Below are 27,867 nucleotides of genomic sequence, written 5' to 3'. Positions count from 1 at the left end.
AAAATCGATTTTGAATCGAGTCGTGACCCCAAGAATCGATTTTGAATCGAATCGTGGGACACCCGAAGATTCACAGCCCTACTAAATATCAATACAAACAATCACAATTATTATTTTTGCCTTAATGGTCCGCCCTAATTTAATTCCTATGGACTAATATTGGAAATGTGTGAAATATACCTTTCAGTCCTTTTTGACAGTAAACTGTCCAATAGTTAAAGCTCAAAGTTGCAAGCTGATATCGTTTTTAGTCAATATTCCCATTAAACAGTATCAAAAAAATAAAGGATTCCTGCTGGGATACGTGGTATGACATGCAAGACGGTGTATCCTTTTACACAGCAGATCAGTGCATTGTCGTCATTCAGACTTTGACCCTTTTGTGAGCTGCTAAAAATCCGGTGTAGAAAACCCAAATGTGTACTCACCAGCAAGAAAGTGCTCCCATTCCTGCTCACTCTCTACCAAATCTGCACGGACGTCCTTGAGTAGTTTCCTGTGGCTGTGTTTGCCGCGCTCACTAGCTATCTGCTGCTGCTGCCGCCACCCTGTTGTGACAGCTGGCCGTCCCCCGCACTTATTCTGGGCTCGCAGGCCGACTATTTCTGTCCCGCACCGGAGTGGCCCACCGTGTTGATGCACACCAGGTGCAGTCAATCACTGCTGCCTGCAAAGTCACCTTTCCTTCCTTCCTTCCTTCCTCGACTGTACAGTATGTCTGACAATCAGACCAGCGTGCTTGATTTATTTGCTACCGGGCAACTTCTAGAGCAGGCGTGTCAAGCTCGTTTTCATTGAGGGCCACATCGCAGTAATGGTTGCCCTCAGAGGGCCGCTTTTAACAGTGAATAATCTACAGCAGGGGTCACCAACGCGGTGCCCGCGGGCACCAGGTAGCCCGTAAGGACCAGATGAGTAGCCCGCTGGCCTGTTCTAAAAATAGCTCAAATAGCAGCACTTACCAGTGAGCTGCCTCTATTTTTTAAATTGTATTTATTTACTAGCAAGCTGGTCTCGCTTTGCCTGACATTTTTAATCCTAAGAGAGACAAAACTCAAATAGAATTTGAAAATCCAAGAAAATATTTTAAAGACTTGGTCTTCACTTGTTTAAATAAATTCATTATTTATTTTTTTTTACTTTCCTTCATATAACTTTCAGAAAGACAATTTTAGCGAAAAAATACAACCTTAAAATGATTTTAGGATTTTTAAACACATAAACCTTTTTACCTTTTAAATTCCTTCCTCTTCTTTCCTGACAATTTAAATCAATGTTCAAGTAAATTTATTTTTTTATTGTAAAGAATAATAAATACGTTTTAATTTAATTCCTCATTTTAGCTTCTGTTTTTTCGACGAAGAATATTTGTGAAATATTTCTTCAAACTTATTATGATTAAAATTCAAAAAAATTATTCTGGCAAATCTAGAAAATCTGTAGAATCAAATTTAAATCTTATTTCAAAGTCTTTTGAATTTCTTTTAAAATTTTTGTTCTGGAAAATCTAGAAGAAATAATGATTTGTCTTTGTTAGAAATATAGCTTGGTCCAATTTGTTATATATTCTAACAAAGTGCAGATTGGATTTTAACCTATTTAAAACATGTCATCAAAATTCTAAAATTAATCTTAATCAGGAAAATTTACGAATGATCTTTTTTTAATTTTTTCAAAAAGATTCGAATTAGCTAGTTTTTCTCTTCTTTTTTTCGGTTTAATTTTGAATTTTAAAGAGTCGAAATTGAAAATAGACTATGTTTCAAAATTTAATTGTAATTTTTTTCGTGTTTTCTCCTCTTTTAAACCGTTCAATTAAGTGTAAATATCATTAATTATTAATAATAACATAGAGTTAAAGGTAAATTGAGCAAATTGGCTATTTCTGGCAATTTATTTAAGTGTGTATCAAACTGGTAGCCCTTCGCATTAATCAGTACCCAAGAAGTAGCTCTTGGTTTCAAAAAGGTTGGTGACCCCTGATCTACAGTATTATGTATATATATAAAACGTAGGGGTGTAACGGTACGTGTATTTGTATTGAACCGTTTCGGTACAGGGGTTCCGGTTCGGTTCGGAGGTGTACCGAACGAGTTTCCACACGGACATATTAAGTAGCGTAACGCACGTTGTGTAAACAATGCACACCGAGGCACAACACACGGCATGCTAGCAGTTAACGGGCTACGATAGACTGACCATACGTCCTCTTTCCACCGGACATGTCCTCTTTTGCGGAGTTTCTTAAATGCCTCAAATGTCCGGCATTTTGAGTTAGGGTTGCGTGTATTTTCAATGTATGTTCAGGGTTAAGAAGGGGTTAAAAACAAAACAAATTGGTGAGGGAGGGGCAGAGAGAGAGAGAGAGAGAGAGAGTTATGATAAACGTGCATGCGTCGCCAGGCTCTGCTTTTTATCCATAGATTTATCACATTTAATTTTTTATTAACTATAGCAGGGGTGTCAAAAGTGTGCCCCGGAGGCCATTTGCGGCCCACAGCTAATGTTTTAAAGGCCCACGGCACATTCTAAAAATAATGTTAAAATAAACAAAAACATAACAAAAGTGAAATAAAAAAGCTTAAAGGTGAAATGTAATTTAGAAAAAGTTGCAATGTTGACTAATAAAACAAAGCTGTTTTTGTTTCTTTCAAACTGTCATTGCTCAAAACATAATATTGAATCAAAATTATTATGAATTATTGACCTATCCAAGGTTCCCATTACTTCACATCAAATATTCCACTAAGAAAAATATTTTTGGTGGAAGATTTTGCAAATTTGGTAAATAATAGGGGTGTGGGAAAAAATCGATTCGAATTCGAATCGCGATTCTCACGTTGTGCGATTCAGAATCGATTCTCATTTTTAAATTTTTTTTTTTTTTAAATGTATTTATTTATTTATTTATTTTATTTTTATTTTTATTTTTATTTTTATTTTTATTTTTATTTTTATTTTTATTTTTATTTTTATTTTTATTTTTATTTTTATTTTTATTTTTATTTTTTTATTTTTTATTTTTTAAATTAATCAATCCAACAAAACAATACACAGCAATACCATAACAATGCAATCCAATTCCAAAACCAAACCCGAGCCAGCAACACTCAGAACTGCAATAAACAGAGCAATTGAGAGGAGACACAAACACCACACAGAACAAACCAAAAGTAGTGAAACAAAAATGAATATTATCAACAACAGTATCAATATTAGTTACAATTTCAACATAGCAGTGATTAAAAATCCCTCATTGACATTATCATTAGACATTTATAAAAAAAAAGAACAATAGTGTGACAGTGGCTTACACTTGCATCGCATCTCATAAGCTTGACAACACACTGTGTCCAATATTTTCACAAAGATAAAATAAGTCATATTTTTGGTTCATTTAATAGTTCAAACAAATGTACATTATTACAATCAGTTATTAAACATTGTCCTTTACAATTATAAAAGCTTTTTACAAAAATCTGCTACTCTGCTTGCATGTCAGCAGACTGGGGTAGATCCTGCTGAAATCTATGTATTGCATGAATAGAGAATCCTTTTGAATCGGGAAAATATCGTTTTTGTATCGAGAATCGTGTTGAATTTAAAAAAAAAAAAAAATCGATTTTGAATCGAATCGTGACCCCAAGAATCAATATTGAATCGAATCGTGGGACACCCAAAGATTCACAGCCCTAGTAAATAAATAACCCAAAAGTTTATATTTTGTTGTTTTCTTACTGTACCGAAAATGAACCGAACCGTGACCTCTAAACCGAGGTACGTACCGAACCGAAATTGTTGTGTACCGTTGCACCCCTAATAAAACGTGTCTTTTTTTAGGTACGCTGTACAAAACAAAATATTTAGATTGTACTGTATATAACTGGCAGCATAGTCGCCACCATTTTACCGTTTTTCTTTTTTCTTTTTCCACAGCATATAAAATAAAATAAAAAAATACATGGAATTAAATGGAATGGAAAAACGGTACCACCGTTTTTTTTTTTAACGTAAAAATTCATACAAGTTGTGTTTTATAGTGTATCATTCTACATGTAAAGCGACTTTGGGTACTTAGAAAAGCGCTATTTAAATCCCAGGTATTATTATTATTATTATCATTACTCTATATTGAAAGTTTTAAAAAAAATTTACTGTAAAATTTTGACATAAACAGTTTGTTGGATTACTTGCTTTGAAATCATAAGTCAAGCAATATTTATCTTTATTTGAACAATAACATTGTTTTGAAATGTATGATGATATAATATTTAGTTGTATTATTAGTGTGTGTACTGTATATGTAATTGTATGCAGTTCATTTATTTTTGTGATGCATGTATTAACAAAAGATAAGGTACTTTATTTGCACTATTTCCACGCTTTCGGAGGCCGCTCAAATTGATGTGGCGGGCCAGATCTGGCCCCCGGGCCTTGAGTTTGACACCTGTGTTCTAGAACAGTGGTCCCCAACCTTTTTGTAGCTGGGGACCGGTCGACGCTTGAAAATTTGTCCCACGGACCGGGGGTGGGGTGGGGCTTGGGGGGGGGGTAGTTTAAAAAAAAAAAAAAAAAAATTTTTTTTTTTTTTTGTCATAAAGAAATACAATCATGTGTGCTTACGGACTGTATCCCTGCAGACTGTATTGATTTATATTGATATATAATGTATATATTGTGTTTTTTATCTTGATTTAATAAAAAAAAAATAATAATAAAAAAAAATAAAAATAATTTAAAAAAAAAAATTTTGTGCGGCCACGGCCCGGTACCAATCGGTTCACGGACCGGTACCGGTCCGTGGGCCGATTGGTACCGGGCCGCGCAAGAAATAAAAAAAAAAAATTTTTTTTTTTTTTTTTTGTCATAAAGAAATACAATCATGTGTGCTTACGGACTGTATCCCTGCAGACTGTATTGATTTATATTGATATATAATGTATATATTGTGTTTTTTATCTTGATTTAATAAAAAAAAAAAAATAATAAAAAAAAATAAAAATAATTTAAAAAAAAAAATTTTGTGCGGCCACGGCCCGGTACCAATCGGTTCACGGACCGGTACCGGTCCGTGGGCCGATTGGTACCGGGCCGCGCAAGAAATAAATAAAAAAAAATTTTTTTTTTTTTTTTTTGTCATAAAGAAATACAATCATGTGTGCTTACGGACTGTATCCCTGCAGACTGTATTGATTTATATTGATATATAATGTATATATTGTGTTTTTTATCTTGATTTAATAAAAAAAATTTAAAAAATTATTATTTTTTTTTTTTCAATTTTTTGTGCGGCCGCGGCCCGGTACCAATTGGTACCAATTGGTACCGGGCCGCGCAAGAAATAAAAAAAATTAAAAAAGTCTGCAGGGATACAGTCCGTAAGCACACATGATTGTATTATTATTATATGATTGGGGCGGCATGGCGTAGCGGGTTGAGCGCCCGTGTCAGAAACCTGAGGGTTGCAGGTTCGCTCCCCGCCTCTTACCATGCCGTTGTGTCCTTGGGCAGGACACTTCACCCTTGCCCCCGGTGCCGCTCACACCGGTGAATGAATGTTGAATGAATGATAGGTGGTGGTCGGAGGGGCCGTAGGCGCAAATTGGTAGCCACGCTTCCGTCAGTCTACCCCAGGGCAGCTGTGGCTATGAAAGTAGCTTACCACCACCAGGTGTGAATAAATGATGGGTTTTTAACATGTAAAGCGACTTTGGGTACTTAGAAAAGCGCTATATAAATCCCAGGTATTATTATTATTATTCTTATTATTTCTTTCTGAAAAAAAAAAAATATATATATATATATATATATATATATATATATATATATATATATATATATATCCCCCCCCCCCCCCCCCCCCCCCCCGGTCCGTGGGACAAATTTTCAAGCGTTGACCGGTCCGCAGCTACAAAAAGGTTGGGGACCACTGTTCTAGAGCAATCTGTCAACTATGACTTCATTAGGCCGTGTCCAGGTTGTTCAGTTTGTTTACGAGGGTGCAAAAATCCTCCAAGGTAATTCATGATTGTAGATCGATAAAATGAAGTACTTTTATCATCCCACAATGAGGAAAGTACATGGTTCAAAGTCAACAAATGAATGAAAGGAATGGTTCCGGTTCGGGTTTTTACATAGAGTAACATTATTATTAATAAAGAATACATATTGCACTATGTATAGATCACATTAAAACAAACAAACCCTATCTTAACACTCGTATTGCACACCAAGAGAAAGATCACAGCAATTACATAAGTGCGTTGTTAAGTCTTTTATGGCTGTGGCTAGAAAAGACCTGCGGTAGTTCTCCTGGATGTAACGTCTAATGCACTGTGGGTGTAACAGTGTAATGCACTGTGGATGTAATGGTCTAATGCACTGTGGGTGTGACGGTCTAATGCACTGTTGATGTAACAGTCTAATGCACTGTGGGTGTGACGGTCTAATGCACTGTGGGTTTAACGGTCTAACGCACCATGTTTGTAATAGTCTAAAGCACTGTGGGTGTAACAGTGTAATGCACTGTGGATGTAATGGTCTAAAGCACTGTGGGTGTAACAGTGTAATGCACTGTGGATGTAATGGTCTAACGCACTGTGGGTGTGACGGTCTAATGCACTGTGGGTGTAACGGTCTAATGCACTGTGGGTGTGACGGTCTAATGCACTGTGGGTGTAACGGTCTAATGCACTGTGGGTGTAACGGTCCAATGCACTGTGGGTGTGACGGTCTAACGCACTGTGGGTGAAACTGTTTTAATGCACTGTGGCTGTAATGGTCTAATGCATTGTGGATATAAAGTCAAATGCATTGTGGATATAATGTCAAATGCACTGTGGATGTAACGGTCTAATGTACTGTAGATGTAACGTCTCATGCACTGTGGGTGTAACAGTCTCATGCATGCACAGTGGGTGTAACGGCCTAATGCACTGTGGGTGTAACGGCCTAATGCACTGTGGGTGTGACGGTTTAATGCACTGTGGGTGTGACGGTCTAATGCACTGTGGGTGTAACAGTGTAATGCACTGTGGATGTAATGGTCTAACGCACTGTGGGTGTGACGGTCTAATGCACTGTGGGTGTAACAGTCTAATGCACTGTGGGTGTAACGGTCTAATGCACTGTGGGTGTAATGGTCCAATGCACTGTGGGTGTGACGGTCTAATGCACTGTGGGTGAAACTGTCTTAATGCACTGTGGGTGTGACGGTCTAATGCACTGTGGGTGTGACGGTCTAATGCACTGTGGGTGAAACTGTCTTAATGTACTGTGGCTGTAACGGTCTAATGCATTGTGGATATAAAGTCAAATGCATTGTGGATATAATGTCAAATGCACTGTGGATGTAACGGTCTAATGTACTGTAGATGTAACGTCTCATGCACTGTGGGTGTAACAGTCTCATGCACAGTGTGTGTAACGGCCTAATGCACTGTGGGTGTAACGGCCTAATGCACTGTGGGTGTGACGGTTTAATGCACTGTGGGTGTGATGGTCTAATGCACCGTGGGTGTAACAGTGTAATGCACTGTGGATGTAATGGTCTAACGCACTGTGGGTGTGCACTGTGGGTGTAACGGTCTAATGCACTGTGGGTGTAACGTCTCATGCACAGTGGGTGTAACGGCTTAATGCACTGTGGGTGTAACGGTCCAATGCACTGTGGGTGTGACATCTAATGCACTGTGGGTGAAACTGTCTTAATGCACTGTGGCTGTAATGGTCTAATGCATTGTGGATATAACGTCAAATGCATTGTGGATATAATATCAAATGCACTGTGGATGTAACGGTCTAATGTACTGTAGATGTAACGTCTAATGCACTGTGGGTGTAACGTCTCATGCACTGTGGGTGTAACGGTCTCATGCACAGTGGGTGTAACGGCCTAATGCACTGTGGGTGTAACGGCCTAATGCACTGTGGGTGTGTAACGGCCTAATGCACTGTGGGTGTGACGGTCTAATGCACTGTGGGTGTGACGGTCTAATGCACTGTGGGTGTAACGGTCTAATGCACTGTGGGTGTAACAGTCTAATGCACTGTGGGTGTGACATCTAATGCACTGTGGGTGTAACGGTCTAATGCACTGTGGGTGTAACAGTCTAATGCACTGTGGGTGTGACATCTAATGCACTGTGGGTGTGACGGTCTAATGCACTGTGGGTGTAACAGTCTAATGACCTGCTTTAAGTACCTTGAAGGTAGAAAAGTATAATCCATATACCATTTAAAGTGGGTACATTGGTCAGGACACCTACAGTATGTTTTACACACCCAGACCAGGTTCTTGTTCCAGTTCTCACTCAGGACATTTTCTAGATCAAATATCATTCGGTCTCCTACTCACCAGCTTTAGAGGCTGCAGGTCTTTCGAAACCACTTCCTCCAATGGTTTTCCTTCTCTCCGTGCGACTCACCACCTGGTGTTTAGTAAACATACATGGTCAACTATCAGTGACCACCTTCAGGATAAACACACAAGAACTATTTGGAGTTGTTCCCTGGTAAGATGAGGACTACATAATCGGGTGATTTAGTCTGCTCGCCAAATCCAATATGCACCCTGATCCTCCTGTCCTACAGCAGGTGTACTAGCGACCAAAGTTGATTTATATAGCCCTTAATCACAAGTGTCTCAAAGGGCTGCTAAATTGTCTTCACCTGTTTTGGCGCTTTGTCCTTCATCGCATCACTTCTGGCGTAGTTCAGAGAGGCACGAGGAGGCTTCTGCTCCTTCTTCACCGCCTCCATCTTTCCGGTCTTCACTGGCTTCACCTCTCTGGAAGGCCGTCTGACGTCCACGGCTTTGACCGCGCTCTTCAGCTCTTTTTGCGGCGCCGTGGACTCAAAGCGGGCCTTTAGGTCCTCGATGGACTCTGTTTTGTTTTGAAGGCTCCCCATCGACTTACTGCGGTACAAGGTGGTCTTGGCCTCGGAGCGCTCCTGTCCTCTCTCAGGGTTTCTGCTCTTTGGTGGCTCCAGCTGAGGCTTTTTGCGAAGGGTTACTGTAGTCTGAGGACACATTGTACAGTCGTGGTCAAAAGTGTACATACACTTGTAAAGAACATGATGTCATGGCTGTCTTGAGTTTCCAATCATTTCTACAACTTAAGTCAGGACTTTGGGAAGGCCATTCTAATACCTTAATTCTAGCCTGATTTAGCCATTCCTTTACCACTTTTGACCACAGAACGTTCCTCCGGAAGGTCCTTATCTTTGTCCATGTAATGTCAGATGAAACACAAATGGAGCTGTTTGGCCGCAATACCCAGCAATATGTTTGGAGGAGAAAAGGTGAGGCCTTTAATCCCAGGAACACCATCACCGTCAAGCATGGTGGTGGTAGTATTATGCTCTGGGCCTGTTTTGCTGCCAATGGAACTGGTGCTTTACAGAGAGTAAACGGGACAATGAAAAAGGAGGATTACCTCCAAATTCTTCAGGACGACCTAAAATCATCAGCCCGGAGGTTGGGTCTTGGGCGCAGTTGGGTGTCCCAACAGGACAATGACCCCAAACACACGTCAAAAGTGGTCAAGGAATGGCTAAATCAGGCCAGAATTGAAGGTTTTAGAATGGCCTTCCCAAATTCATGACTTAAACGTGTGGAAACAAGTCTGTGGAGGTGGCCGTGGTCTGCGGGCTTGCCGCGGAGCGAGGTGTGTAAGGACCGGCCTCGAAGCACAGCTGGCAGGTGAATGGATTACCCAGCTGGGGCTGGTCATCCAATCACCTGCCATGCTTATCAGCAGCAGCCGGGCATGTGTTGCAATGTTAAGATTTCATCATTGATATATAAACTATCAGACTGCGTGGTCGCTAGTAGTGGCTTTCAGTAGGCCTTTAACATTGCTGTATGTATACTTTTGACCCAGCACATTTTCAGTAGAGCCATAATAAATTCATAAAAGAACCAAACTTCATGAATGTTGTTTTGTGACCAACAAGTATGTGCTCCAATCACTACATCACAACAAAATAAGAGTTGTAGAAATGATTGGAAAGTCAAGACAGCCATGACATGATGTTCTTTACAAGTGTATGTACACTTATGACCACGACTGTATGTTGTTTTGTCTCTGAGTTCTACCTGATTCTGTTGCCAAGTGACAACTTACCTGTTTAACTGATGACCTCTGGTTCCTTTCACTTTTTTTCTCCAAGGCGGCCTGGGCTGGGGTATTTCCATCAGCGTTATCTTGATATCTGTCACAGTCATAAGGATTTGAGCAACTTACAGCGACAGACCAGACAACTGCTTCTTGGACCTTGAAACCATCTGGGACACGGACACCGCCCTGCTCAGCAGCTTCGTGTCCGTCCTGGCGGCCTCGTCACATGACGTAGAGACTCTCCTTAGGGACTGGCTCCGTGTCGCCCTGTACTTCCTGTCCATGGTCGTCGTCCAGGAACTAGAAACCTGTGGCAGACGTCATGAGACTCAGTCATCCTCACATTTCACCCGCATTTGTCTGCTGTCAAACAATCGTTACCGTCCGAGATGTTGGTCGGGTGGTTTCTCCGTGAGACGCTCCAAAGTCCTTCCACAACGTCACAAGACTCCGTCTGGAAACAAAGTCCGTTTTTGTCCCAAGTTCAGCGGTCTGTAGTTACCTGGTCGCACGTACAGTAGGACCAACATCTACAGTGCAGCTGCAGTATGAATCACGTACAGTATCTTCTCTTGTCCAAGTGAAAGTGATGTTTCATTGGCTGCTTTTCCAGGGTTGGCTGTTCCTGTGGTCGTATTTCATCCAGCCAGTTATACATTGACTATTCAAGATAGCAACCACACACACAGTCAGTACACACGTACATCTACACTACTTGTTACACACGTACATCTACACTACTTGTTACACACGTACATCTACACTACTTGTTACACACGTACATGCAGACACAGTCAGTACACACGTACATCTACACTACTTGTTACACACGTACATCTAAACTACTGGCATTCACACAGTCAGTACACACGTACATCTAAACTACATGTTACACACGTACACCTACACTACTTGTTATACACGTACATGCAGACACAGTCAGTACACACGTACATCTACACTACTTGTTACACACGTACATGCAGACACAGTCAGTACACACGTACATCTAAACTACTTGTTACACACGTACACCTACACTACTTGTTACACACGTACATCTAAACTACTGGCATTCACACAGTCAGTACACACGTACATCTAAACTACATGTTACACACATACACCTACACTACTTGTTATACACGTACATGCAGACACAGTCAGTACACACGTACATCTACACTACTTGTTACACACGTACATCTACACTACTTGTTACACACGTACATCTAAACTACATGTTACACACGTGCACCTACACTACTTGTTATACACGTACATGCAGACACAGTCAGTACACACGTACATCTACACTACTTGTTACACACGTACATCTACACTACTTGTTACACACGTACATGCAGACACAGTCAGTACACACGTACATCTACACTACTTGTTACACACGTACATGCAGACACAGTCAGTACACACGTACATCTACACTACTTGTTACACACGTACATCTACACTACTTGTTACACACGTACATCTACACTACTTTTTACACACGTACATGCAGACACAGTCAGTACACACGTACATCTACACTACTTGTTACACACGTACATCTACACTACTTGTTACACAAGTACATGCACACAGTCAGTACACACGTACATCTACACTACTTGCATGCACACAGTCAATACACACGTACATCTACACTAATTGTTACACACGTACATCTACACTACTTGCATGCACACAGTCAGTACACACGTACATCTACACTACTTGTTACACACGTACATCTACACTACTTGTTACACACGTACATCTACACTACTTGTTACACACGTACATCTACACTACTTGTTACACACGTACATCTACACTACTTGTTACACGCGTACACCTACACTACTTGTTACACACGTACACCTACACTACTTGTTACACGCGTACATGTACACTACTTGTTACACTTAAAGTCAAAGATTGTAGTTTTAAAACCTCAGCTTGAAAACGTTAAGATGGTGGACCTCAGAACTGAAAGTCAACAATCATCCTTGTTGTTGTTGTTATTGTTGTTGTTGTTGTTGAATGGTACATCTTGTGGCAAATGTGTCACACAACATACAGTACTCGTACGGCGTGTATTTGACACTAGTACTGTGTGTATTTGACACTAGTACTGTGTGTCTTTGACACGAGTACTGTGTGTATTTGACACTAGTACTGCATGTATTTGACACTTGTACTGTGTGTCTTTGACACGAGTACTGTGTGTATTTGACACTTGTACTGCTTGTATTTGACACTTGTACTGCATGTACAGTATTTGACACTTGTACTGCATGTACAGTATTTGACACTAGTACTGCATGTATTTGACACTAGTACTGCATGTATTTGACACTAGTACTGCATGTATTTGACACTAGTACTGCGTGTATTTGACACTTGTACTGCATGTATTTGACACTAGTACTGCATGTATTTGACACTAGTACTGCATGTATTTGACACTAGTACTGCATGTATTTGACACTAGTACTGCATGTATTTGACACTAGTACTGCATGTATTTGACACTAGTACTGCGTGTATTTGACACTTGTACTGCATGTATTTGACACTAGTACTGCGTGTATTTGACACTTGTACTGCGTGTATTTGACACTTGTACTGCATGTACAGTATTTGACACTAGTACTGCATGTATTTGACACTAGTACTGCATGTACAGTATTTGACACTAGTACTGCATGTATTTGACACTAGTACTGCATGTATTTGACACTAGTACTGCATGTATTTGACACTAGTACTGCGTGTATTTGACACTTGTACTGCATGTATTTGACACTAGTACTGCGTGTATTTGACACTTGTACTGCGTGTATTTGACACTTGTACTGCATGTATATGACACTAGTACTGCGTGTATTTGACACTTGTACTGCGTGTATTTGACACTAGTACTGCGTGTATTTGACACTTGTACTGCGTGTATTTGACACTAGTACTGCATGTATTTGACACTAGTACTGCGTGTATTTGACACTAGTACTGCATGTATTTGACACTAGTACTGCATGCATTTGACACTAGTACTGCATGTATTTGACACTCGTACTGCATGTATTTGACACTAGTACTGCATGTATTTGACACTTGTACTGCATGTATTTGACACTAGTACTGCATGTATTTGACACTAGTACTGCATGTATTTGACACTAGTACTGCATGTATTTGACACTAGTACTGCATGTATTTGACACTAGTACTGCATGTATTTGACACTAGTACTGCATGTATTTGACACTAGTACTGCATGTATTTGACACTAGTACTGCATGCATTTGACACTAGTACTGCATGTATTTGACACTAGTACTGCATGTATTTGACACTAGTACTGCATGTATTTGACACTAGTACTGCATGCATTTGACACTAGTACTGCATGTATTTGACACTAGTACTGCATGTATTTGACACTAGTACTGCATGTATTTGACACTAGTACTGCATGTATTTGACACTAGTACTGCATGTATTTGACACTACTTCTGCCTGTATTTGACACTAGTACTGCATGTATTTGACACTAGTACTGCATGTATTTGACACTAGTACTGCATGTATTTGACACTACTTCTGCCTGTATTTGACACTAGTACTGCATGTATTTGACACTAGTACTGCATGTATTTGACACTACTTCTGCCTGTATTTGACACTAGTACTGCATGTATTTGACACTAGTACTGCATGTATTTGACACTACTTCTGCCTGTATTTGACACTAGTACTGCATGTATTTGACACTAGTACTGCATGTATTTGACACTAGTACTGCATGTATTTGACACTACTTCTGCCTGTATTTGACACTAGTACTGCATGTATTTGACACTAGTACTGCATGTATTTGACACTAGTACTGCATGTATTTGACACTACTTCTGCCTGTATTTGACACTAGTACTGCATGTATTTGACACTAGTACTGCATGTATTTGACACTACTTCTGCCTGTATTTGACACTAGTACTGCATGTATTTGACACTAGTACTGCATGTATTTGACACTAGTACTGCATGTATTTGACACTACTTCTGCCTGTATTTGACACTAGTACTGCATGTATTTGACACTAGTACTGCATGTATTTGACACTATTACTGCATGTATTTGACACTAGTACTGCATGTATTTGACACTAGTACTGCATGTATTTGACACTCGTACTGCATGTATTTGACACTAGTACTGCATGTATTTGACACTAGTACTGCATGTATTTGACACTAGTACTGCATGTATTTGACACTAGTACTGCATGTATTTGGCACTAGTACTGCATGTATTTGACACTAGTACTGCATGTATTTGACACTAGTACTGCATGTATTTGACACTAGTACTGCATGTATTTGACACTAGTACTGCATGTATTTGACACTAGTACTGCATGTATTTGACACTTGTACTGCATGTATTTGACACTAGTACTGCGTGTATTTGACACTAGTACTGCATGTATTTGACACTAGTACTGCATGTATTTGACACTAGTACTGCATGTATTTGACACTAGTACTGCATGTATTTGACACTTATACTGCATGTATTTGACACTAGTACTGCATGTATATGACACTTATACTGCATGTATTTGACACTAGTACTGCATGTATTTGACACTAGTACTGCATGTATTTGACACTAGTACTGCATGTATTTGACACTAGTACTGCATGTATTTGACACTAGTACTGCATGTATTTGACACTAGTACTGCATGTATTTGACACTAGTACTGCATGTATTTGGCACTAGTACTGCATGTATTTGACACTAGTACTGCATGTATTTGACACTAGTACTGCATGTATTTGACACTAGTACTGCATGTATTTGACACTTGTACTGCATGTATTTGACACTAGTACTGCGTGTATTTGACACTAGTACTGCATGTATTTGACACTAGTACTGCATGTATTTGACACTAGTACTGCATGTATTTGACACTTGCAGTATAGTTTTGACCACCTGGAGGCAGTAAACACAAGACAAAACAAGTCATGCTGCATGAAAGCTGACTTTTTTTTGCAGTTTTCGAGCGTTTGAACTTAAGATATAATATTTATTGCAATTAAGACGTGATGGGTGGTGTCACATGACTTGACTAAAGTAAGATATAATATTTACTGCAATTAAGACATGATGGGTGGTGTCACATGACTTGACTAAAGTAAGATATAATATTTACTGCAATTAAGACATGATGTTGTGTGTCACATGACTTGACTAAAGTAAGATATAATATTTACTGCAATTAAGACGTGATGGGTGGTGTCACATGACTTGACTAAAGTAAGATATAATATTTACTGCAATTAAGACATGATGGGTGGTGTCACATGACTTGACTAAAGTAAGATATAATATTTACTGCAATTAAGACATGATGGGTGGTGTCACATGACTTGACTGAAGGTGCAGTACAGCTTTGAGAGACAATGGCCGCTCTTGCCTTTCACTTGGTTTTTTCCCCCTCCTTTTGTGTTCCTAAAGCGAGCGAGCAGCCCTCACCCACAGGGCAAGAACAGATTGTAGTCCACCTCCCCCAACCCTGACTTGAACCTTCATCCCTCCCTGACGTCTCCGCCTCTGAGGCGCTGCACACATGAAAGGAATACTTCAGGACTGTGAAGTTGTATTAATGGCAACTCTACTCACCAACAACACACACTGGCTGTCCAAAATACCTTCTTAATCCAAACTTTGCATGACTAAACATACACAGAACACATTTCAAGTTGACGTTTGCAGCGACTAACTTCTTTTTACACTTGTGTGATGGGTAAGCTTATATATACAGTATATACGTGTATATATGACATATGTACACACACCTATTGGTGTACTTGTTGGACAATTAATAGAATGCTGGTATGTCAATTTAATAATCATAAAGCTCTCTGAGTTTAACACTCGAATTTCCAATGTTCTGTGTTCAACCTTACAAGCAAGTATTTAATATATAATACAGAGCAGTGATGCAATTATCCATATGCCGTATGTGCGCCGGACTAGACAATTTTGTAACAATAGATTAAATTATGTCTTAATCGAAGCACAAGTATAAGAAAAAGAAGACATAATGAGCCCTTTTTGTCATGACGGGGGCCCGGAGTGGTTTAGGGGGGTCGCAGCTTGCTGCGAAGTTTGTTCTCCCGGGATGCAAACGGACTTTTCCGGACAAGGGTAGCAGGTAGGAACATATTTATTAATCTAACTACAGCTCTCTTAACTGTGGCATGATATAAACCAGACTTATGTAGAGGGTTGCGTGACAATAGCGTGAAGCAAACAACTAGCATACACTATAGCATAGCAAGAAACAAACAACTAACATGAACTATGGCATGGAACAACTATGAAACTGTGGCATGAAACAACTAACATGAACTATGGCATGGAACAACTATGAAACTGTGGCATGGAACAACTAACATGAACTATGGCATAGAACAACGTGAAACTGTGGCATGAAACAACTAACATGAACTATGGCATGGAACAACTATGAAACTGTGGCATGGAACAACTAACATGAACTATGGCATGGAACAACTATGAAACTGTGGCATGAAACAACTAACTTGAACTGTGGCATGGAACAACTATGAAACTGTGGCATGAAACAACTAACCTGAACTATGGCATGGAACAACTATGAAACTGTGGCATGAAACAACTAACATGAACTAGGGCATGGAACAACTATGAAACTGTGGCATGAAACAACTAACATGAACTATGGCATGGAACAACTATGAAACTGTGGCATGAAACAACTAACATGAACTATGGCATGGAACAACTATGAAACTGTGGCATGAAACAACTAACATGAACTATGGCATGGAACAACTATGAAACTGTGGCATGAAACAACTAACATGAACTATGGCATGGAACAACTATGAAACTGTGGCATGAAACAACTATGAAACTGTGGCATGGAACACCTAACATGAACTATGGCATGGAACAACTATGAAACTGTGGCATGGAACAACTAACATGAACTATGGCATGGAACAACTATGAAACTGTGGCATGAAACAACTAACATGAACTATGGCATGGAACAACTATGAAACTGTGGCATGAAACAACTAACTTGAACTATGGCATGGAGCAACTATGAAACTGTGGCATGAAACAACTAACATGAACTATGGCATGGAACAACTATGAAACTGTGGCATGAAACAACTAACATGAACTATGGCATGGAACAACTATGAAACTGTGGCATGAAACAACTAACTTGAACTATGGCATGGAGCAACTATGAAACTGTGGCATGAAACAACTAACATGTACTATGGCATGGAACAACACGAAACTGTGGCATGAAACCAATAACTAGCATACCTATAGAATCAGACCTGAAACGAGCAAGGGCGCCAGGCCGACTGACTGGCAAAGGCGGTTTGAATAGTCTCTTGATTAGAGCCAGGTGAGCGTCCGAACACCAGAGGCAGGTGAAAATCATGTGCCACCATGGCAACCAAAACAAACAAGAGTGCACAAAAAAACAGGAACTATGGAGTCTAAAACTAACAGAACATAACAAAAACATGATCCGGACCACGGATCAAGACATTTTTGAGTTTTTCAAGGTGTTCTTAAAGGATTCATTGGCTCTATATCCATTCCGGTTTTGGTTTTCACACGATTGGGTCTTCATCAGACCTTTTGGAACAGATTAGGAACGACAACCGAGGGACCAGTGCACTTGTAGCTACGGCAGGGCGATAAAACGATATCGATATGTTAAAACAGACATCCGTATCAATAAAAACATGGCTGCTGTTGTCTTGTTGTCTGCCGCTTCATTCTTTGTATGGAGTGAGAAGAGAAAGTCCAAATAAAGTAATTGTGGATAAAGGAGGAAATTTTTTTTTGGATATTTTCAAACCAATGTGGTCTGGAAATGATGCGAGGCTCTAGTCCCCACCAGGACCGCTAATACCACACAAATGTAGCCGTGCTCACACTTTAGAGCACACCTGTAACTTCCTGCCACTAAACCTGCAGAAAATAGTTCTTCTCAGGTTTCTATGTTTACATTTTCACACTTTGCACTATTTTCTTACACTTTATGAAGCAATTCTTACATATTCCTTCATTTTAAGAGCTTATTGTCAAGTGTTGAATGCGATTTTACTATTTTGTTGACATTTCCTTTCTGCCTTGATAGCTGAGGGATTATAATCACAGGAAGTTACATTTCAAATAAAATATTTAATTTTTCCGCTCCCTATTTTCCATTAGTCATAAAAATGTCAATAATTATCGATATCGACCGACATATTCATGATATTTAAACAATTACTGCATAACAAAACATCATTTCCATAGTTAAATAAGAATAACAGGGCAAATTAATGTTACAAAGCCGTTATTTCTTGCCACTAAACCTGCAGAAAATAGTTTTTCTCAGGTTTCTCTGTTTGCATTTTCACACTTTGCACTATTTTCTTACACTTTATGAAGCATTTCTTACATATTGCTTCATTTTAAGAGCTTATTGTTAAGTGTTCAATGGGATTTTACTATTTTGTTGACATTGTTTGAGTGTTTTCCATGCTTGTGTTGACATTTCCTTTCTGCCTTGATAGCTGAGGGATTATAATCACAGGAAGTTACTTTTCTAACAAATATTGTTCTCTTGCTCCTTATTTTCCACGAGTCATAAAAAATGTCTATGATTATCGATATCGAATGATTTATTAATGATATTTAAACAATTACTGCATAACAAAAAAATTATTTCCATAGTTAAATAGGAATAACAGGGCAAATTAATGTTACACAGCCATTATTTCCTGCCACTAAACCTGCAGAAAATAGTTCTCTGTTTACATTTTCACACTTTGCACTATTTTCTTACATTTTATGAAGCATTTCTTACAAATTCCTTTATTTTAAGATCTTATTGTTAAGTGATTTTACTATTTTGTTGACATTTTTTGAGTGTTTTCCATGCTTGTGTTGACATTTCCTTTCTGCCTTGATAGCAGAGGGGTTATAATCACAGGAAGTTACATTTCTAATACAATATATTTTTCTCCTGCTCCTTATTTTCCAAAGATCATAAAAATGCCAATACCCATCAATATCGACGTATATGTTCATATTCAAACAATTACTGCACAACAAAAAATAATTTCCATAGTTAAATAAGAATAACAGGGCAAATTAATGTTACACAGATGTTATTTCCTGGCAGTAAACCTGCAGAAAATAGTTCTCTGTTTACATTTTCACACTTTGCACTGTTTTCTTACACTTTATGAAGCATTTCTTACATATTCTTCCATTTAAAAAAAAATAAATTGATAATTATTGAAATCAACCGATGCGGTACACCTCTATCATGATGCACTTTTCAACTGTCCTACTGCTTTTGGAGTGACGATAGCCTACTCAGTGGCCTAGTGGTTAGAGTGTCCGCCCTGAGATCGGTAGGTTGTGAGGTTCAAACCCCGGCCGAGTCACACCAAAGACTATAAAAATGGGCCCCGTTACCTCCCTGCTTGGCACTCAGCATCAAGGGTTGGAATTGGGGGTTAAATCACCAAAAATGATTCCCGGGCGTGGCCACCGCTGCTGCTCACTGCTCCCCTCACCTCCCAGGGGGTGAACAAGGGGATGGGTCCAATGCAGAGGACACATTTCACCACACCTAGTGTGTGTGTGACAATCATTGGTACTTTAACTTAACTTAAAGGCCTACTGAAAGCCACTACTAGCGACCACGCAGTCTGATAGTTTATATATCAATAATAAAATCTTAACATTGCAACACATGCCAATACGGCCGGGTTAACTTATAAAGTGCAATTTTAAATATCCCGGGAATCTTCCGGTTCAAAATGTCGCGGTATGATGACGTATGCGCGTGACGTCACGAGGTCAAGGGTAGTGTTTGGACCCTATGCAAATAGCTGTTTTCTTCGACGAAATTCCACAGTATTCTGGACATCTGTGTTGGTGAATATTTTGTCATTTGTTTAATGGACAATGGAGACTGCAAAGAAGAAAGTTGTAGGTGCGATCGGTGTATTAGCGGCTGGCTGCAGCAACACCAACACCAGGAGGTTGTGTTGTGTTTTGAGCAGGATAGCAGACGCACTACGGTGAGTACAGCTTTGGCTTCCAAACATTTGATCGCTTGCCCGTACGTGCGTGTCGATATGTGCATGTCACGCACGTAACTTTGGGGAAATATATGTTTCTTGCCGACTCTGATGGCGGCCGGGGTGTCGTCGAAAGCTACAACGCCCGCCGCCGCCCCGTAGCTAACTTAGTTTCTATTTTTTTAGCTTCGCCAAGCTGAAAATTAATAACCGTGTATTTACATGTTCATGGTTTAATAGTATTGTTGATCTTCTGTCTATCCATCCAGTCAGGTTTTTTTTTATTTTGTTTCTATCTGCATTTGAGACTGATGCTATCACATTAGCTCCGTAGCTAACTTAGCTTCTATTTTTTTAGCTTCGCCAAGCTGAAAATTAATAACCGTGTATTTACATGTTCATGGTTTAATAGTATTGTTGATCTTCTGTCTATCCATCCAGTCAGGTTTTTTAAAATTTTGTTTCTATCTGCATTTGAGAGTGATGCTATCACATTAGCTCCGTAGCTAACTTAGCTTCTATTTTTTTAGCTTCGCCAAGCTGAAAATTAATAACCATGTATTTACATGTTCATGGTTTAATAGTATTGTTGATCTTCTGTCTAGCCTTCCAGTCAGGGTTTTTTTAATTTTGTTTCTATCTGCATTTGAGACTGATGCTATCACGTTAGCTCCGTAGCTAACTTAGCTTCTATTTTTTTTTAGCTTTGCCAAGCTTAAAATTAATAACCGTGTATTTACATGCTCATGGTTTAATAGTATTGTTGATCTTCTGTCTAGCCTTCCAGTCAGGTTTTTTTAAATTTTGTTTCTATCTGCATTTGAGACTGATGCTATCACATTAGCTCCGTAGCTAACTTAGCTTCTATTTTTTTTAGCTTCGCCAAGCTGAAAATTAATAACCGTGTATTTACATGCTCATGGTTTAATAGTATTGTTGATCTTCTGTCTAGCCTTCCAGTCAGGGTTTTTTAAATTTTGTTTCTATCTGCATTTGAGACTGATGCTATCACATTAGCTCCGTAGCTAACTTAGCTTCTATTTTTTTAGCTTCGCCAAGCTGAAAATTAATAACCGTGTATTTACATGTTCATGGTTTAATAGTATTGTTGATCTTCTGTCTATCCTTCCAGTCAGGGTTTTTTTTATTTTGTTTATATCTGCATTTGAGACTGATGCTATCACATTAGCTCCGTAGCTAACTTAGCTTCTATTTTTTTAGCTTCGCCAAGCTGAAAATTAATAACCGTGTATTTATATGTTCATGGTTTAATAGTATTGTTGATCTTCTGTCTATCCTTCCAGTCAGGGTTTTTTTTAATTTTGTTTCTATCTGCATTTGAGACTGATGCTATCACATTAGCTCCGTAGCTAACTTAGCTTCTATTTTTTTAGCTTCGCCAAGCTGAAAATTAATAACCGTGTATTTACATGTTCATGGTTTAATAGTATTGTTGATCTTCTGTCTATCCTTCCAGTCAGGGTTTTTTTTATTTTGTTTATATCTGCATTTGAGACTGATGCTATCACATTAGCTCCGTAGCTAACTTAGCTTCTATTTTTTTAGCTTCGCCAAGCTGAAAATTAATAACCGTGTATTTATATGTTCATGGTTTAATAGTATTGTTGATCTTCTGTCTATCCTTCCAGTCAGGGTTTTTTTTAATTTTGTTTCTATCTGCATTTGAGACTGATGCTATCACATTAGCTCCGTAGCTAACTTAGCTTCTATTTTTTTAGCTTCGCCAAGCTGAAAATTAATAACCGTGTATTTACATGTCCATGGTTTAATAGTATTGTTGATCTTCTGTCTAGCCTTCCAGTCAGGGTTTTTTAAAATTTTGTTTCTATCTGCATTTGAGACTGATGCTATCACATTAGCTCCGTAGCTAACTTAGCTTCTATTTTTTTAGCTTTGCCAAGCTGAAAATTATTAACCGTGTATTTACATGTCCATGGTTTAATAGTATTGTTGATCTTCTGTCTAGCCTTCCAGTCAGGGTTTTTTTTAATTTTGTTTCTATCTGCATTTGAGACTGATGCTATCACATTAGCTCCGTAGCTAACTTAGCTTCTATTTTTTTTAGCTTCGCCAAGCTGAAAATTAATAACCGTGTATTTACATGCTCATGGTTTAATAGTATTGTTGATCTTCTGTCTAGCCTTCCAGTCAGGGTTTTTTAAAATTTTGTTTCTATCTGCATTTGAGACTGATGCTATCACATTAGCTCCGTAGCTAACTTAGCTTCTATTTTTTTTAGCTTCGCCAAGCTGAAAATTAATAACCGTGTATTTACATGTTCATGGTTTAATAGTATTGTTGATCTTCTGTCTAGCCTTCCAGTCAGGGTTTTTTATATTTTGTTTCTATCTGCATTTGAGACTGATGCTATCACATTAGCTCCGTAGCTAACTTAGCTTCTATTTTTTTTAGCTTTGCCAAGCTGAAAATTATTAACCGTGTATTTACATGTTCATGGTTTAATAGTATTGTTGATCTCCTGTCTAGCCTTCCAGTCATGGTTTTTTTTAATTTTGTTTCTATCTGCATTTGAGACTGATGCTATCACATTAGCTCCGTAGCTAACTTAGCTTCTATTTTTTTTAGCTTCGCCAAGCTGAAAATTAATAACCGTGTATTTACATGTCCATGGTTTAATAGTATTGTTGATCTTCTGTCTAGCCTTCCAGTCAGGGTTTTTTAAAATTTTGTTTCTATCTGCATTTGAGACTGATGCTATCACATTAGCTCCGTAGCTAACTTAGCTTCTATTTTTTTAGCTTCGCCAAGCTGAAAATTAATAACCGTGTATTTACATGTTCATGGTTTAATAGTATTGTTGATCTTCTGTCTAGCCTTCCAGTCAGGGTTTTTTAAAATTTTGTTTCTATCTGCATTTGAGACTGATGCTATCACATTAGCGCCGTAGCTAACTTAGCTTCTATTTTTTTAGCTTCGCCAAGCTGAAAATTAATAACCGTGTATTTACATGTTCATGGTTTAATAGTATTGTTGATCTTCTGTCTAGCCTTCCAGTCAGGGTTTTTTTAAATTTTGTTTCTATCTGCATTTGAGACTGATGCTATCACATTAGCTCCGTAGCTAACTTAGCTTCTATTTTTTTAGCTTCGCCAAGCTGAAAATTAATAACCGTGTATTTACATGTCCATGGTTTAATAGTATTGTTGATCTTCTGTCTATCCATCCAGTCAGGTTTTTTTAAATTTTGTTTCTATCTGAAATTGAGACTGATGCTATCACATTAGCTCCGTAGCTAACTTAGCTTCTATTTTTTTAGCTTTGCCAAGCTGAAAATTATTAACCGTGTATTTACATGTTCATGGTTTAATAGTATTGTTGATCTTCTGTCTAGCCTTCCAGTCAGGGTTTTTTAAATTTTGTTTCTATCTGCATTTGAGACTGATGCTATCACATTAGCTCCGTAGCTAACTTAGCTTCTATTTTTTTTAGCTTCGCCAAGCTGAAAATTAATAACCGTGTATTTACATGTTCATGGTTTAATAGTATTGTTGATCTTCTGTCTAGCCTTCCAGTCAGGGTTTTTTTAATTTTGTTTCTATCTGCATTTGATACTGATGCTTTCACGTTAGCTCCGTAGCTATCTTAGCTTCTATTTTTTTAGCTTCGCCAAGCTGAAAATTAATAACCGTGTATTTACATGTTCATGGTTTAATAGTATTGTTGATCTTCTGTCTAGCCTTCCAGTCAGGGTTTTTTTTATTTTGTTTCTATCTGCATTTGATACTGATGCTATCACGTTAGCTCCGTAGCTATCTTAGCTTCTATTTTTTTAGCTTCGCCAAGCTGAAAATTAATAACCGTGTATTTACATGTTCATGGTTTAATAGTATTGTTGATCTTCTGTCTAGCCTTCCAGTCAGGGTTTTTAAAATTTTGTTTCTATCTGCATTTGAGACTGATGCTATCACGTTAGCTCCGTAGCTAACTTAGCGTCTATTTTTTTAGCTTCGCCAAGCTGAAAATTAATAACCGTGTATTTACATGTCCATGGTTTAATAGTATTGTTGATCTTCTGTCTAGCCTTCCAGTCAGGGTTTTTTAAAATTTTGTTTCTATCTGCATTTGAGACTCATGCTATCACATTAGCTCCGTAGCTAACTTAGCTTCTATTTTTTTTAGCTTCGCCAAGCTGAAAATTAATAACCGTGTATTTACATGTTCATGGTTTAATAGTATTGTTGATCTTCTGTCTAGCCTTCCAGTCAGGGTTTTTAAAATTTTGTTTCTATCTGCATTTGAGACTGATGCTATCACGTTAGCTCCGTAGCTAACTTAGCGTCTATTTTTTTAGCTTCGCCAAGCTGAAAATTAATAACCGTGTATTTACATGTCCATGGTTTAATAGTATTGTTGATCTTCTGTCTAGCCTTCCAGTCAGGGTTTTTTAAAATTTTGTTTCTATCTGCATTTGAGACTGATGCTATCACATTAGCTCCGTAGCTAACTTAGCTTCTATTTTTTTTAGCTTCGCCAAGCTGAAAATTAATAACCGTGTATTTACATGTTCATGGTTTAATAGTATTGTTGATCTTCTGTCTATCCTTCCGGTCAGGGTTTTTTAAAATTTTGTTTCTATCTGCATTTTGAGCCTGCTATCACGTTAGCTCTGTAGCTAACATAGCTTCTATTTTTTTTTTAGCTTCGCCAAGCTGAAAGTTATTAACCGTGTATTTACATGTTCATTTTCAAGAGGATATAGTATCCCAGGTGGTTTAAAATACAAATCCGTGATCCACAATAGAAAAAGGAGAGAGTGTGGAATCCAATGAGCCAGCTTGTACCTAAGTTACGGTCAGAGCGAAAAAAGATATGTATTTCACTGCATTCTAGTCCGTCACTCTAACGTTCCTCATCCACGAATCTTTCATCCTCGCTCAAATTAATGGGGTAATCGTCGCTTTCTCGCTCCGAATGTCTCTCGCTCCATTGTAAACAACGGGGAATTGTGAGGAATCCTTAGTCTTGTGACGTCACGCTATACTTCCGGTAGGGGCAAGGCTTTTTTTTTTTATCAGCGAGCAAAAGTTGCGCAGTTTATCGTCGATTTTCTCTACTAAATCCTTTCAGCAAAAATATGTCAATATCGCGAAATGATCAAGTATGACACATAGAATGGATCTGCTATCCCCGTTTAAATAAAAAAAAATCATTTCAGTAGGCCTTTAATGATATGTTCCCCCCGCCCCCTTCTGTGTCCATATGGTTGTCGGCCAGCAGGGGGTGCAAAAGACCAGGCAGAAGACAGACTGGGGCTTCTGTGGAGCATTCAAGAGTGAGGTGAGTCCAGGCCAAGCTGTGGTTATTCCAGGAGAAGCAGGAGCATTCAGGTCAGCTCCAGTAAACACACACACACACACACACACCTGCTTCCATCATAGGTGATGATCATATGGGTAATAACAGACATCGGGTCATGAAAAGGAAATCAATGCGTCATTAGCAAAAATCTTTGCTGCACTGAGGAGAGAAAGTTGTGCAGCACATTCCAGCCATTAGTGGGAACAGCCTTTCCTCTTTCACATGCACACACCACCACTCTGCAGGTGTGTGTGTGTGTGTGTGTGTGTGTGTGTGTGTGTGTGTGTGTGTGTGTGTGTGTGTGTGTGTGTGTGTGTGTGTGTGTGTGTGTGGAGGAGCAACGTGCCTCAGTACAGCTGACTGGGAGTGACCCGGCCCCTAAGCCCTCCCCTCCCCGGTCACAGCAGGCCTGGACAGGCCCCGCCCGCCTCATTAGTCCCGCACGGGCCGTGGCGAGGGCTCGGCCCCCCGCGTGTGCCGTCGTGTCGGCAGGAGTGTACGTTTCGCACGTGTGGCGGCGGCGGCGGCGGCGGCAGACCTGCGGGCTCTAAGCTGCTTTCGAGGGCTTCAGGAGGCCAGCGTTGCGCCGACGACATAACCCAGTTCTCTGCGGGAAGGGTTGGCGTAACGATGAACTGTGCGCGGGCCAAAACACGGCCCTTGTTCAGCCCGTCAACTGCAGGGTCGTGTTCCTCTCAGGGAATAAAACACACCGGTTATTTTGGATGACATATATGTTGAGTAAAAAAGGACCCCAGTGACCAACGTTCCCTCTAAGGTGCGCGCCTGCGCAATTGCGCACCGCTCACGCGTCCTCAGCGCACAGCAAATTAATGATTTTGCAATGCCTCTCCAGGTTTCAGTGCCGCTGCCAACATGAGCGTTGAAGTCAAGGACCCTGCCGAGAGTATAGAGCTGGTCCACAGTTCCACGACCAGGGCGAAAACCACACTGTTCCTCCTGAATCCGAGGTTCGACTATCCGGCGTAGCCTCCTCTCCAGTACACCTGAATAGACCTTACCGGGAAGGCTGAGGAGTGTACTCCTCAGCCTTCCCAGCTCTATACTCTCGGCAGGGTCCTTGAGGGTGCATGGGAGTTTGCCCAACCAGTCTACATGTGTTTTGTGGACTTGGAGAAGGCATTCGACCGTGTCCCTCGGGAAGTCCTGTGGGGAGTGCTCAGAGAGTATGGGGTATCGGACTGTCTGATTGTGGCGGTCCGCTCCCTGTATGATCAGTGCCAGAGTTTGGTCCGCATTGCCGGCATTAAGTCGGACACGTTTCCAGTGAGGGATGGACTCCGCCAAGGCTGCCCTTTGTCACCCATTCTGTTCATAACTTTTATGGACAGAATTTCTAGGCGCAGTCAAGGCGTTGAGGGGATCCGGTTTGGTGGCTGCAGGATTAGGTCTCTGCTTTTTGCAGATGATGTGGTCCTGATGGCTTCATCTGGCCAAGATCTTCAGCTCTCGCTGGATCGGTTCGCAGCTGAGTGTGAAGCGACTGGGATGAGAATCAGCACCTCCAAGTCCGAATCCATGGTTCTCGCCCGGAAAAGGGTGGAGTGCCATCTCCGGGTTGCGGAGGAGACCCTGCCCCAAGTGGAGGAGTTCAAGTACCTCTGAGTCTTGTTCACGAGTGAGGGAAGAGTGGATCGTGAGATCGACAGACGGATCGGTGCGGCGTCTTCAGTAATGCGGACGCTGTATCGATCCGTTGTGGTGAAGAAGGAGCTGAGCCGGAAGGCAAAGCTCTCAATTTACCGGTCGATCTACGTTCCCATCCTCACCTATGGTCATGAGCTTTGGGTTATGACCGAAAGGACAAGATCACGGGTACAAGCGGCCCAAATGAGTTTCCTCCGCCGGGTGGCGGGGCTCTCCCTTAGAGATAGGGTGAGAAGCTCTGCCATCCGGGGGGAGCTCAAAGTAAAGCCGCTGCTCCTCCACATGGAGAGGAGCCAGATGAGGTGGTTCGGACATCTGGTCAGGATGCCACCCGAACTCCTCCCTAGGGAGGTGTTTAGGGCACGTCCGACCGGTAGGAGGCCACGGGGAAGACCCAGGACACGTTGGGAAGACTGTCTCTCCCGGCTGGCCTGGGAACGCCTCGGGATCCCCCGCGAGGAGCTGGATGAAGTGGCTGGGGAGAGGGAAGTCTGGGCTTCCCTGCTTAGGCTGCTACCCCCGCGACCCGACCTCGGATGAGCGGAAGAAGATGGAT

The 27,867-nt window shown here is 40.1% G+C and overlaps 1 protein-coding gene across 1 annotated transcript in view; it reads right to left on the bottom strand.

The window, feature by feature from the left end:
* Positions 1-25,752, bottom strand: part of LOC133630537 (xin actin-binding repeat-containing protein 1-like) — a 39,087-nt gene extending 13,335 nt beyond the window's left edge. Inside the window, exons 1-6 of the mRNA XM_062022150.1 lie at positions 25,709-25,752; positions 10,503-10,575; positions 10,278-10,429; positions 10,128-10,215; positions 8,671-9,021; positions 8,357-8,429 (exon numbers count right to left, since the gene is read on the bottom strand). Coding sequence (XP_061878134.1) covers positions 8,357-8,429; positions 8,671-9,021; positions 10,128-10,215; positions 10,278-10,429; positions 10,503-10,575; positions 25,709-25,752 — 781 coding nt within the window. The remainder of the gene's footprint in view (positions 1-8,356; positions 8,430-8,670; positions 9,022-10,127; positions 10,216-10,277; positions 10,430-10,502; positions 10,576-25,708) is intronic.
* Between the last annotated feature and the right edge of the window lie 2,115 nt (positions 25,753-27,867).

The sequence above is a fragment of the Entelurus aequoreus genome, linkage group LG15 (genome assembly GCF_033978785.1).
Source record: "Entelurus aequoreus isolate RoL-2023_Sb linkage group LG15, RoL_Eaeq_v1.1, whole genome shotgun sequence".
In the NCBI taxonomy this organism is placed as follows: Eukaryota; Metazoa; Chordata; class Actinopteri; order Syngnathiformes; family Syngnathidae; genus Entelurus; species Entelurus aequoreus.
The sequence above is the reverse complement of the archived record's forward strand: the minus strand, read 5'-3'. Positions and strand labels throughout refer to the sequence as shown.